General features: G+C 58.1%; 1 protein-coding gene across 1 annotated transcript; it reads right to left on the bottom strand.

Annotated features, from left to right (window-relative positions):
* Positions 1–5,155: 5,155 nt before the first annotated feature.
* Positions 5,156–10,126, bottom strand: TLR9 (toll like receptor 9; the record flags this gene model as incomplete). Its single annotated transcript, XM_081247347.1, is given in 4 exon segments — positions 5,156–8,318; positions 9,242–9,256; positions 9,258–9,380; positions 10,094–10,126. Coding segments are annotated over 4 exon segments (3,219 nt in total). The 3' UTR covers positions 5,156–5,270.
* Between the last annotated feature and the right edge of the window lie 2,416 nt (positions 10,127–12,542).

Here is a 12,542-nt window from a genome sequence, read left to right as displayed (position 1 = left end):
CACTTTCCCTTCCCAGCCACTGCCTCCCCCTCACACTTCCCTGTGAAAGTTGGGCAGTCGGGCTTGTCTGTCACCAGCAGGTCCTCCAGTGCCAGCTGCACCTGTGATTGCGCCCCTCCCCTCAAAGTGGAGGCGTTTGTGCTCCTTCCTCTGACTCGTGCCCCTTGTGTTCTGGGTCCCCTGGCTTCTCATGCATTCCTGCAACTATCTCTTGCCTTCTCCCCATTGGCCTGCAGCAGGCTCTCACCCATCCTAAAAATAAAACAGGCTCTCCCTCAGTCTCGACCCCCATCTAGCTGCTGCCTCTGTTCTGCCCCTTTTCTGCTTAGCCCTCCCCACTTGGTCCTTCAGCCTGTTCCTTGTGGAGGCCGCTCTTTTCTTGCCACGTCTTGCTGCTTCTTGCCAAATCCAGTGGCCTCCTGTTTTCCTTTCGTTGGATCTCCCAGTGGTGTCTGAGGTGGTTGTCCTTGGCCTTTTTACAGCTTACTCTAAGCTTCCGTGCCACTGACCTCTCCTGATTGCCCTCCTCCTTCCTGAACTGGTCCTTCTCTGAACATTGAGCGCCCCCTGGGTTCATCTCTAACTGCATGTAACCCTTCCCCTCCCTGCACAGGATCTCCCCCAGCCCCGGGTTTCCAGTTCCAGCTGTACGTCACTGAGGGCCAGCAAACAAGCACCTGAACCACGCAGCTCCTGAGGGCGCCCTGGGTCTGCCCACTCCTCCCCTTCCTGCCCTTCTCCTCATCTTCCCACATCTACCCAGTTACTCCTGCCTCTCATGTGGAAAACAACTCTGTCCTGCCCACGCGTGACACTGTTAGCAAGTCGTGTACGTTTTACCTCGAAGATACACCTCAGGCCACTTCCTGTCACCTCCCACTGCTACCATCCTGCTCGTGCCACCATCATCCTGGCACCCGCCCCAGCCTCTACCCCACACAGCAGCCTGAGAGAGCTTTTAAAAAAAACGGAGTTCCGTGGCGGCCCAGTGGTTAGGACTCGGCGCTTACACTGACGGAGCCCGGGTTTGATCCCTTCTTGGGGAACTAGGATCCCGTGCAGTGTAGCCTAAAAAACATATATATATCACATCCTGTCCCTCCCCTGTAGAAAATTTTTCAGGGTCTTCGAATTGCACTCATTAAATTCTAGATTGTCACACAGACTGATGACATTCTCTGGGATCAGGATCCCATCCAGCTCTGCAGCCTCATCTCCTGTCCCACCCCAACCTGTTCACTCTGCCTCACGTGTGGAAGCGTACTCCTGGGCCTCAAATACCCACGGACGTTCTCACCAGCTTCCAGACCTTGGTGGTGTTAGCCGTTGTTTCTCTCCTGGATTTCTCTTCTCTGGATCATGGTGTGGATGCCTCTCTTCACACAGGACAAGGGTCCGCGAGGAGACCTTCCCTGAGCCCCCGGACTAAGACAGCCCCTCCCGTGCTCTCACCATCACTTGGCCTCCCCCCGGGCTTCCCTTCAAAGCCTTGGTCACCACCCCTGCTGACCGTTTCCCTGTCATTCTCCTTGTTTCTCTCTCCCCAATGCTGTGCACAGTACCTGACATACACAGTGGACATTGAGTAAATGTGTTGAGTGAACAAAAGGGGACTGTCTCAGCTGTAATGCAACACCACAGACTGCGGGGCTTAAACAACAAACATTTGTTTCTCACCGTTCTGGAGACTGGAAGTCGCGGTCAAGGTGCCAGCAGATTCGGTTCCTGGTGACAGCCCTCTCCCTGGCCTGCACGCAGCTGCTTTCGCACTATAAATGCACGTGACCTTTCCCTCTTCCTCTTCTTATAAGATCACTAACCCCACCACAAGGGGCCCACCTCCTGCCCTAATCTAAATCTAATTACCTTCCAAAGGCCCCACCTCCAAACACCATCACCTGGGAGTTATTGCTTCAACCCATGGGAGGACAAACATTCAGCCCATAATAGGGACCAGTAAGAACACCCAAGGCTACTTTACCAGAAAGAATAGGTGAGCCGAAGATCAACCAAGCAGCCGGAGGACACAGAGCCTCCTGGCCTCGCTGGCCTCTCTCAGCTCCAGGGGCGGCTGGGGGTGGCCCCCCGCCCCTAATCAGCCCAGGCACTGAAAGAGCTCCCTGAGTCCTGGTCCCATCAGATAAAGCCACACACCTGGGCAGGCCACGGGGCGTGATGGAAGTCACGTCCCCTTGGAAAAACCACGCGCCTCCTTTCTGCTCAGGAAACATGCCTCACTCAGCCTTCCCAGCTCTGTTCCCTCACGAAAGCCTTCAGGGCCTTTCCATTGTCCTACACGTTCCCACGCCTGGAACTCCCTCCACCTCCTTTCCGCCCAGTGTGGTTTCCCCTCTACCTTGGGTCCTGTTTCTCCCTGAACGCTTAACGAGACCCACCTTCCTTCTCATTAAGACTCAGAGCCAGCTGGGTCAACAAGGTCATGAGCTCAACTTCTTGCTGCTGGTGGTTATGAGAACAAAGGATGATGGAATGTTCTGGAGGGAGTGGATGGATTTATCAACTGCTTACACAGGAGAAGCTTGGCTTCTAATAAGAATCCAAGTGTGAAAATGTATGATGTCATGGAAGTTTCCCAAGAATATTTAGAAGTCTAGGGTGTTAAATAAAATGTCTTAGAGGGGAAAGGGAGAGCTGTAGCTTAGAATCTTAGCAGGTAGCATTTCCTTACATTTACACTTCTTCCCGTCAAGTTGTCCTGAGTCTCATGCCCTCTACTTGTCTAGCACACACTGCTCCCCAACAGCAAAGAAGCACAGGGAGGCAACACCAGGGCCCGCAGTCACCTCGGTCCTCCTCCCGGCTTCACGAGCCTCTGATTCAACCACATTCGCCTCCAAACCCCGTTCAGTGCTCTGGGCAGGGGCCCTGATTCAGGAGGATCCATCTCTGGGCGGAGAGAGAAAATCTCGAAGCCACATCAGCTAGTTGTCCTCAGCATAAGTCCCTTGCCTAATAATGACCACCAAGGACCCGCTAGGTTTCCCAGACTTTACACACATTACCACAAACCCTTGTAACAGCCTGCAGAGTAACTCTGGCCATCCCCATTTTCAGATGAGCAAACAGGCTCTGCAAGGGAGGTCACCTGCACAGGATAACCCAAATGGCAGAGCTGGTGATCGCCCCAGGTAATCTGACCTGAGGCTCATCTCTTCCACAGCCTTGCAGAGCTGCGCCGTGGGCAGTGTCGAGGATGTCCAGCAGTGTGGAGGAGAGGGCTGGGAGCCAGCCACGAGTGCCCTTCCCGACCACGGTATCTCCCGCCCAGCTCCTAGCGTCCCCTGTGGGGCCTGGGTTAGTGGCTCTGGCCCCGACGCCATAGACAGCAGCAGAGCCTTTCCCTGCAGATTGAACCAAGCACCATGGACCCGTAGACTCACTTAAGCGGAGCCCAACAGTGCTCCTAACATAGCCCCCATGCTTCATCTCCAAAATGCTCTTCTTCTGAATCCTCAGCCCCGAAAGAACCAGGTCTGGGAGCATGAGTGAGTGACCGTGTATGTGGAGGCTCTAGCTGGGAACTACCCGAGGGCAGACTCTGTTGGTCTGAGACAGGCAAATTGTGCTTCCCACATGCAAAATGTGGTGCCCTGGACAGGGCCCTGCCTCCTGCTCCAGATGTTGCCAGAGCTGTCTCAGAGCCACTCAGCAGGGGCCTCCCCCAAGACTCCAGCCTGGGGGAAGGATGGTTCCTGTTTTCTCTTCTCCCCAGGCATGGGCCACGGAAGCTCATGGGGCCACGCTATAACTTCAGCCTGCCCTTCCAGAAGCCGGATTGGGTCAGGGCCCTTGTGGGGCTTCTGATAGGTGGGTCAGAGATCCTCCTCTGTCTTTCTTTCAGGCAGGCAGATAATAGGGGATGCCAGCCCCCTGCAGGAGCCCCTATACCCAGGTCAGAAAGGAGAAGGAAACCTATACTTCTCTCCCAGCTGTGGCCTGGAGGGAGGGCAAAAGCAGCCTCCCAGCCCCACCAGGGCTGCAAGATTAGCCAAGTCTGCATGAGCTCCAACCTTCCAGCCCAGAGGCCCTGAGCTGCCCCAAACTGGCCCGGGCCAGCTCGGCTGGTCCCACTCTCCCACCGCCCCAGGCCCCGGCTCTGACTGAGAGGCTGCAAGTGTCTCCTCTGCTCCTCAAAGGGCAGATTGACTTGTGGGGCTGGTGAGGCAGCTGGCCCGGGCAAAGCACCACAAGAACTCTGGGCCTGACAGGACCCACAACTCCCCGAACACTTGTGGAGACCGTGAACAGGTTGTCTCCAAACACTGGGCATGTGGGCATCAAGGCTCCTGGCAGTATCCCCAAATCTACACTGAAATCTAGTATCAAAACTAGAAACACACACACATACTCCATCCTGGCTGCAACTCTCACCTAAGTGCAATCAGCTGTGAGAGGTGGCGGCTCATCTAGGTGTCCATTTGATGTCAGAACAGAGAGACTCAGCATGTGCTCTAGGTGGAAACAGAAAGGGATGGATTGTGAGCTCACCCTAGAATCTTCCCTGACTCTCAGCTCACTGCTGCCAGGATTCACCCGCAGGCCTTCCTCTCCCCAGCCTGGACCAGCCTCCTGGGTGCAGCACAGAAATGGCCACCAGAGGGCGCAATCACCCCTCTGAACTTGCCTCCAATCTTCCCCATCTCCTTAGGAATGAACATTCCCCAGGGCCGCCGCCTCCAAGGAATCCGGCGCCAGTCAGAAATGAAGGGGGCCTGCAGGTTCTCTGCCCTTGAGGCAGCTTCAGTTCCATCTGGTGAGGGAGGCAGATCCTGAGACCAGTTCCAGAGGAATGCTGAGCTCGGTAGGCCTGGGCATCTGGGGAGGGGTTGACAGGGGCAGAAGACCCAGCCTGCCTCTGGGAAAGACCAAGGCCGCACTCGGTGACCTTCCTCAGACTCCCCTGAAAAGATGCCAGTGAACACAACTGCCCTTAGCATCTTCCCTCCCCTGCGGACCCATGCCCCGTGGGCCCTCCCTCTTTCTCCATGACAATTACCCCCAAATCACCTCTTGCTCCCCTTCATTTTAGGAAGGCCTGGAGCACTGTCCCCTTTTCCTCCCACTCCCACCTCCAGTGAGCTCAGGGTTAGCTGTTGGCCCTCTGGTAGCATTTATTAAGTGCCTGCTCTATGCCAGCGGGGGAGAGGGAGCCAGAGCAGTGGTCTTGCAGAGCAAGGCAGGTTGGGGCATCCCAGGCAGAAGGGCAAGTCGAGGTGGGGGGATGAGGCGTGCTGGGCTGTTGCTCTGTGCTATTCGGCTGTCGTGGGGCCCCGGCAGAAGTTCCGGTTGTAGAAATGGCGGTTGTCCCTGGTCAGGGCTGTGCCCAGCTGGGCCCAGAAGCTGCCCTGGCCACGGGGCTGGTGGGGCCAGAGGAGAACGCTCTGGCGGCACAGGCGCTGGCGCAGCCGCACGTAGCGGGAGCGGTAGGCGTCGGGGCGCAGGATCACCAGCACCACCACATCCTTGCGGTCCTCCAGCAGGCGCTGCTGGGCCAGCAGGAAGCTGGCACGCAAGAGGCCGCTGACCCGGTCCGTGTGGGCCAGCACAAACAGGGTCTTGCGGCTGCTGTAGACCGAGGCCCACAGGTTCTCAAAGAGCGTCTTGCCAGGTAGCCAGTCACGCTCCTCCAGGCACAGGCGGAGTGCCCAGCGCCCACGGCGCTCCTCCAGCTGCACCCGCAGCTCGTTGTACACCCAGTCGGCCACTGCGCTCTGCGCCTTGTCGAAGACCACGAAGGCATCGTAGAACAGGGCATCTGCGCCCCGCTGCTGCCCCCACCGGGGCAGCCAGGCCAGGCACAGGTGGAAGCAGTACCAGAGGTCCCAGCCGCAGAGGTGGTGCAGCATGGGCACAGCCAGGCCCAGGGCCACCACCATCAGGGAGAGGCCAAAACAGTCCCAGGAGAGGGCCTCGTCCAGGCAGAGGCGCAGGTCCTGTGCGAAGATGCTGCGGCCCTGGAGCTGGCCCGGACTGCCACACTTGACTCGGCTGGGCAGCCCGGGCACGGCAGCCTGCACCTCCAGCAGGAAATCCACGAAGGCTGCCCCACAGGCACAGTGCAACGGGTTGGTGCTCACGTCTAGGATTTTCAGGGTGCCCGCTAGGGAGCCAAACCAGGAGGGCTCCACCGTCTTGAGGGCGTTGGCACTGAGGTTGAGCTCTTCCAGCCGCTTGGCGAGAACAAAGAAGCCGGGGGTCACGAAGCCAATGCTGTTGCTGCTGAGGTCCAGCTTACGGAGCCGGGTACCAGACGGCAGGCTGCCGTTGCTCAGGGCCTTCAGCTGGTTTCCCGCCAGGTCCAGTGTTTCCAGCTGGGGCAGGAGGGCCAGGCTGCTCCAGTTGAAGAAGCCCAGGTTATTGTCACGGAGACGCAGCAGCTTCAGGCTCTTGGGGAGGTTGTCCAGGGTGCATGGCAGGAGGGTATGCAGGCGGTTCTGGGACAGGTCCAGCAGGACCAGGCTTCTCAGGCCTTGGAAGAAGCGGAGATAGAGGTCTCCCTCAGCCCACATCTGGCTCAGGGCATTGCCACTGAAATCCAGGGCCTGTAGTGAGGTGCTGCAGAGCTGCTGGGACACACGGCTATGGATGTCGTTGTGCGCCAGGCTGAGGTAGCGCAGGGAGCGCAGCTGGGCCACGAAGCTGAGATTGTGGCCCACGCCCTGCATGCTGAAAGGCTGGCTGTTGTAGCTGAGGTCCAGCGCCTCCAGTCGCGGCAGCTCCGTGAACGAGCTCCCATGGTATAGGTCCAGCTTGTTGTGGGACAGGTCCAGAACCCGCAGGCTGGTCAGCGGCACGAACTGGGAGCCGTTGACCGCCTGCGAGATGCTGTTGTGGCTCAGGCGCAGGCACTGGAGGCGCGAGAGGCGGGCAAACATCTCTGGCTGGATCGTCACCAGGTTGTTCCGTGACAGGTCCAAGGTGAAGCTGAAGTTCTTGCAGCTTAGCATGAAGTCCTCCAAGCTGAGGGTGTCCAGTGGGCCTGGAGCGAGGTCCCTGGACGGCAGCCAGAACTTCGGCCCACTGTCCGCCTCCCCCAAGGTGGCTGCCGGCCTTGCAGCTCCACTGATGCGGTTGTCCGACAGGTCCACATAGAGCAGGTCCGGGAAGGCCCCGAAGATGCTGAGCTGGGCCTGGTTGATGAAGTTCATCTGCAGACGCAGAATCTGGAGCATGGGCAGGTGGGTCAGCGGCTGAAGCGTGGTCTCGCTGAGCGAGCGGAAGAAGATGCCGTGCATGTCCAGCTCCTTCAGGGAGAGCAGGCCCTTGAAGGAGGGCGCCAGGTGCAGGTGGGCGAAGGACACCTTCTTGTGGTAATTGAAGGACAGGTTGAGTCTGCGCAGCCGGGCCAGGCCCCAGAAGGCCGTGGTCTTGGTGATGCAGTCATAGAGGAAGTTCTCACTCAGGTCTAGCACTTGGAGCCTGCCCAGGCCACGGAACCATCTGTTGTCCAGTCTGTAGAGAGAACTGTCCTTCAACACCAGGCCTTCGAGGCGGCTCAGGTGGCTGAAGGTGTCGGGGTGCAGCCTGGGGAAGTGCTTTGGACACTCCATGCAGGGGTTGCGGGCATGGTCACAGCGGCGGCAGTTCCCACCCACGTCGAGCACGCGCAGGGCGGTCAGATTGGCCAGGTCCTTGGGCGCCAGGGTGACAATGTGGTTATAGGACAACAGCAGGGTCTCCAGGCTGGGGGGCAGGAGGCGGGGCACCTCCGTGAGGTTGTTGTACTTGAGCGACAGGTGCGTGAGGTTGCCCAGGCCAAGGAGGGCGCCCGGGGCCACCTCCAGTGCCCGGTGGCAGGGGTTCTTGTAGTAGCAGTTGCCGTCTACGTACAGAAAGCGCAGGGCGTGTAGGCCGGCAAAGTGGGTGGGGTCTAGCACCAGGATGTTAGTGTGGCTCAGCGACAGGGACACGAGGGACCCGGGCAGGGCGGGCACGGTCGTGATGCCGTTGTAGCTCAGGTGCAGCTCCTCGAGGGTGGGCACAGCCAGGAAGGTGTTGGGCTCGATGGTCATGTGGCAGGGGAAGTGCATGGGGCTGAGGCCGGCCGGCGGGCAGTTCCACTTGAGGTTGAGGATCCGCAGGCTGGACAGGTGGGCGAAGTCAGAGTCATGCAGGTGGTGGATGCGGTTGGAGAGCAAAGAGAGGCTGGTGACATTGGCCCGCGGCGCCGCGGCCGAGAAGTGTGGCACGGACTTCAGGAACAACCAGTTGCAGTTCACCAGGCCGTGGGGCTGGAGTTCACAGGGCAGGAAAGCAGGCAGGGTGCCCTGGGCCAGGGCTGCAGCCAGTGCCACTGCCTGCACCAGGAGAGAAAGGGGGTGCCGGGCACGGCAGGGGCCCTGTGGGGTGGGCACCATGTGAGGGCACGGCCCCAGCTCCACCTCTCCTGCCCCCCCGCCGGGGTCTCCTGCAGGGCTCCCAGCCCTCCAGGAAGGTTCCTGTTTCTCTGCCCAGTGCCCATCCCACCTCCAAGGCCCAAAGGGAACTTGGACTCGGGTCTGAGGCCCAGCCTTTGACTCAGAACGGGGAGTCAGAACTGGTTCTGAGACCTGGAATCCAGACTCATGATCTAGAGCTTTCACTCAACCAAACCCCAACTGGACAGGAGAGCCAGGTAGGTGGTCAACAGGCCCCCCAGGCTCTCCCTGACTCTCCCCTTCCGTTCCTCAGAGGTTTCTCTTTCCTCCTGAGCGAGGGGGCATCTTCCCTTCCCTCCAGCCCCCTTAAAATCTCCCTCTGCTTTCTACCAGGCTTCCCCCAGCCCTCCCTCTCTGTTTGGCCGAGAGGTGGGAATGAGGGTCTCCTGCTGGGGCTCAGGCTGTCTACCACCCAGGGCCCTGGCCAGGGTGGGCACTGCCCAGCTCTTTCCCCATCTGCCCACCTCACCCAGCCCAAGCACTCAACCTGCTGTGGGTCAGAACGGATTGGAGGGGAGGTTGGGCAGCAAAGGGCAGACAGGGCCCAGCCTGGGTGCTCCCCTTGCTCGCAACCCAGCACCACCACTGAGCGCAGCCCTAGGCCCCAGCCTCCTCACCCAAGCAATGGGTTTGTGTCTCATGGCTCAGAGAAGGTCTTCTGCTCTGATGTCTTCAGGGTTCAGTGAGTTTCCCCAGGGTCACCTGGGTGACTGTCCCTTTCACCATTGCAGCCACCAAACCCACCTTTCTCCCTACCACTTCCCACTGTCCCCTTCCCTGGGGACTGAGGGTTGCTGTCCTACCATGACAGGGAATGGGGGCTTCTCCAGAGGGTCTGGCTGGCAGACTAGGCAGCAGCTGCAGGGAAGGATGCTTCGCACTCACAGCCCCTTGCCGTGGTGACGGCTTGGGGAACAGAGGAAGTGAGAATTTCGCAATAACCTAGCCCCCTTCCTTCCCCCACCCCATGCCCAGGGCAGGGGTGTCGGGGGCGGGGGGATGCAATGAGTCAGAGGCCATTTGCATAGTCAGGTGGCAGCCGGCCCCTTCACCTCTTCCTCTTTCCACTCTCCCCCCCACCCCTCTTCTCCACAGCCTGTCCTAAGAATCTGCCACATCCCACATGGGCCTCACACTGGTCCTCTGAGAAGTCTGGGGAGAAACAACCACCCAGAGCCCAGGCTAAGGTCAGTGAGAGAGTGGAATTAGGGGCAGTGCCAGACCTGGGTGGGCTGCTGACACCCATGCCAGGGCCTGCTCAGCCCCTGCCCCCAGGCAGCACTCTCAGGCCAGCAGCTCCCACACTGCCCTTTCCTGCCCTGCAGCCCCATCCCCAGGGCTGTGTGCCGTGCCGGGCCTGGCATACAGGGTCGGAGGGCAGCACTGGCCTTGCCCAGGCTCACCTGCCCCACTGTAGCTGCCACTTCCTCTAGAAGCAGGGCCTCCTCTGCATTCCCAACACACCATCAGAGAACAAACCCCATGGCTGGACCAGCTGAGACCTCCTGGCTCATCCTCCCCTGAGGCTCTTCTCACATGATCCTTCTGACCCAGGTAATCGTAACAGATCACTCAGGCCCAGAGCCTCAAGGTGACCCGGGACCCTCAGCAAGTCCTGCTGGCTCCAGGTTCAGAATCTGCCCGTTGCCCCCCACCTTCACGTCCACCAGCCTGGTCTGAGCCGCCATCACCTCTTGCCTAGACCAGTGCAGTCATCGCCTCCTCAGGGTTGTCCTGATTCTGCTCTCAAGCCCCAAAGCTTATTCTCATTAGACCCTTAGGTCACATTAGGTCCCTCCTCTGCTCAGACGCCTCCATGGCCCTTTCTGGGGTCAAAGCCAGTCTACATCATAGCCAGCAAGGTCCTATGGTATCTGCTGCCCTCCCACTGCCTCCCTGACCAGTCTCCGGCCATTGGCCTTCTAGCTGTGGCTTGAACACACCCATGTACTCTCCTGCCCCAGGGCCTTTGAATGTGCTATGTTTGTTTATTTAGCCGCGCTGGGTCTTAGTTGCGGCACACAGGATCTTCGTTGTGGCGTGTGGGATCTTTTAGTTGCAGCATGAGGGATCTAGTTCCCTGACCAGGGATCAATCCTGGGCCCCCTGCATTGGGAACATGGAGTCTTAACCACTGGTCCACCAGGGAGTCCCCGTTCCCTCTGTCTTGAAGCTTTTTCCAGATACTCACATAGCCCCCTCCCTCACCACCTTTACGTCTCTGCTCACACATCACCGTCTCAATGAGGCCTTCCCTGACATTCTTATAAACCCCCTACCCCAGATTGGGTATTCCTGAGCTCTTTTACGTAATTTGTCCTTAACAGTTTTTACCTGCTAACACACCATAATACTGATTTTTCATGGTTTCTTGTATATTCTCTTATTCCTCCGCTGGAATGTCAGCTACTTGAGGGCAAGGATCTCTTTGTCTGTGTCCCCAGAGCCCTACCCGGCACAGAGTAGGTGCTCAATATTTGCTGAATCCATGGGTCTCCAGCACTCAGCCCTGGGCAGGCACAGAGAGTGTTTCTGAGTGATGGTTAAATGAATGAGTGAATGACAGAACAAATAGGGCTTCTGCTGGGAGGGGGAAGCTTCTCTGTGCTTCTCTGTGCCCACGTCTGGATGGGTGTCATGGCAGGCAGGCACCAAGCTGCCAGGCGTCCAGCTGGTGCACAGGCCCAGGTGGTTTAGCAGTCTGAGGGCGATGGCATTGTCTTCCTGCTCACCTGAGAACCAGTGTTCGGGGTGAGAAAGGACAGGTCTCCTTCTCTGGGTTCTGGCTAGGGTTCCAGCTCTCCTCCCTACAATTCTAAGGGCTTTAGGACTTCCCTGGTGGTGCAGTGGTTAAGAATCCACCTGCCAAGGCAGGGGACATGGGTTTGAGCCCTGGTCCAGGAAGATCCCATATGCCTTGGAGCAACTAAGCCCGTGCAACAAGAGAAGCCACTGCAGTGAGAAGCCCATGCACCGCAACGAAGAGTAGCCCCTGCCCGCCGCAACAAGAGAAAGCCTGCGCGCAGCAACGAACACCCAATGCAGCCAAAAATAAATTAATTAATTAATTTAAAAAAAAATAAATAAGGGCTTTAGTAGGGGCTGAGAGAGGCCCCAGGGATGGGGACTGCCCTGAGTCCCAGCCCAAGATGCACTCTCAAGAAAAAGGACGGTGCCCATCCAGCAGCTGAATCCATCATCAGCCCCACATATCCCCACCCCTGCACAACTCCCACCCAGGATGGGAGGGGTCTTCCACCCACTTCTCAGAGGCAGAGAATGAAGTTCTGGTTCCTGCTGAATCCCAAGCCTGAGGGAGATTCTCCCAGACTCCCTGGGACCAGAAACCCAGGGCCTTCGGGGCAGAACGCAGGTACCCAAGAGAGGGCCAATGAGCTGACAGTGAAGTCTGCACATGCACACACGGGCTGGAGACACCAAGATCCAGAGGTCCACGGAAACAGCCACCATGCCTCAGCCCCACAGCAGCCGGGAAACCTAGTGGACAGATCTTACTCAGTGTGGCAGGCCCCCAAGGAGGTCCATGTCCTAATTCCCGGAACCTGTGAATATGTTCCCTTACGTGATAGAGACTTTGCAGGTGGGATTAAGCTAAGGATCTTGAGATGGGCAGAGTATTCTGGATTATCTGAATACAATCACAGTGTCCTTGTAAGACAGAGGCAGAGGGGATTTGACTACTGATGGCCATATGACCACGGAAGCAGAGGGAAGCAGAATCAGAGAGAAGATGCTATGCCGCTGGCTTTGAAGATGGAGGGGCCACAAGCCAAGGAATGCAACCGGCCTCTAGAAGGTGGAAAAGGTGAGGAAATGGATTCCCCTGAGGCCTCCAGAAGGAAACAGCCCTGCTAAAACTGTGACGTTAGCCCTGTAAGACTCATTTCAGACTTAAGAACCGTGAGAGAATAAATGTGTGGTTTTAAGCCACTAAGTTTGTGGTACTTTGTTACAGCAGCCACAGAAGACGAATCCACCCAGATCCCCTGTATCACAGCAGAGGTGTGCCTGCCTCTTGGATGGAGCTCCCATCGACAAGCCGGCCTCTTCACGCTGTGCCCTCATACACAGGAACACAGGTTC

Source organism: Mesoplodon bidens, assembly GCF_964165515.1.
Source record: "Mesoplodon bidens genome assembly, chromosome: 10".
Taxonomy (NCBI): domain Eukaryota; kingdom Metazoa; phylum Chordata; class Mammalia; order Artiodactyla; family Ziphiidae; genus Mesoplodon; species Mesoplodon bidens.
Note: the sequence above shows the minus strand (reverse complement) of the source record. Positions and strands in the feature narration are given on the sequence as shown.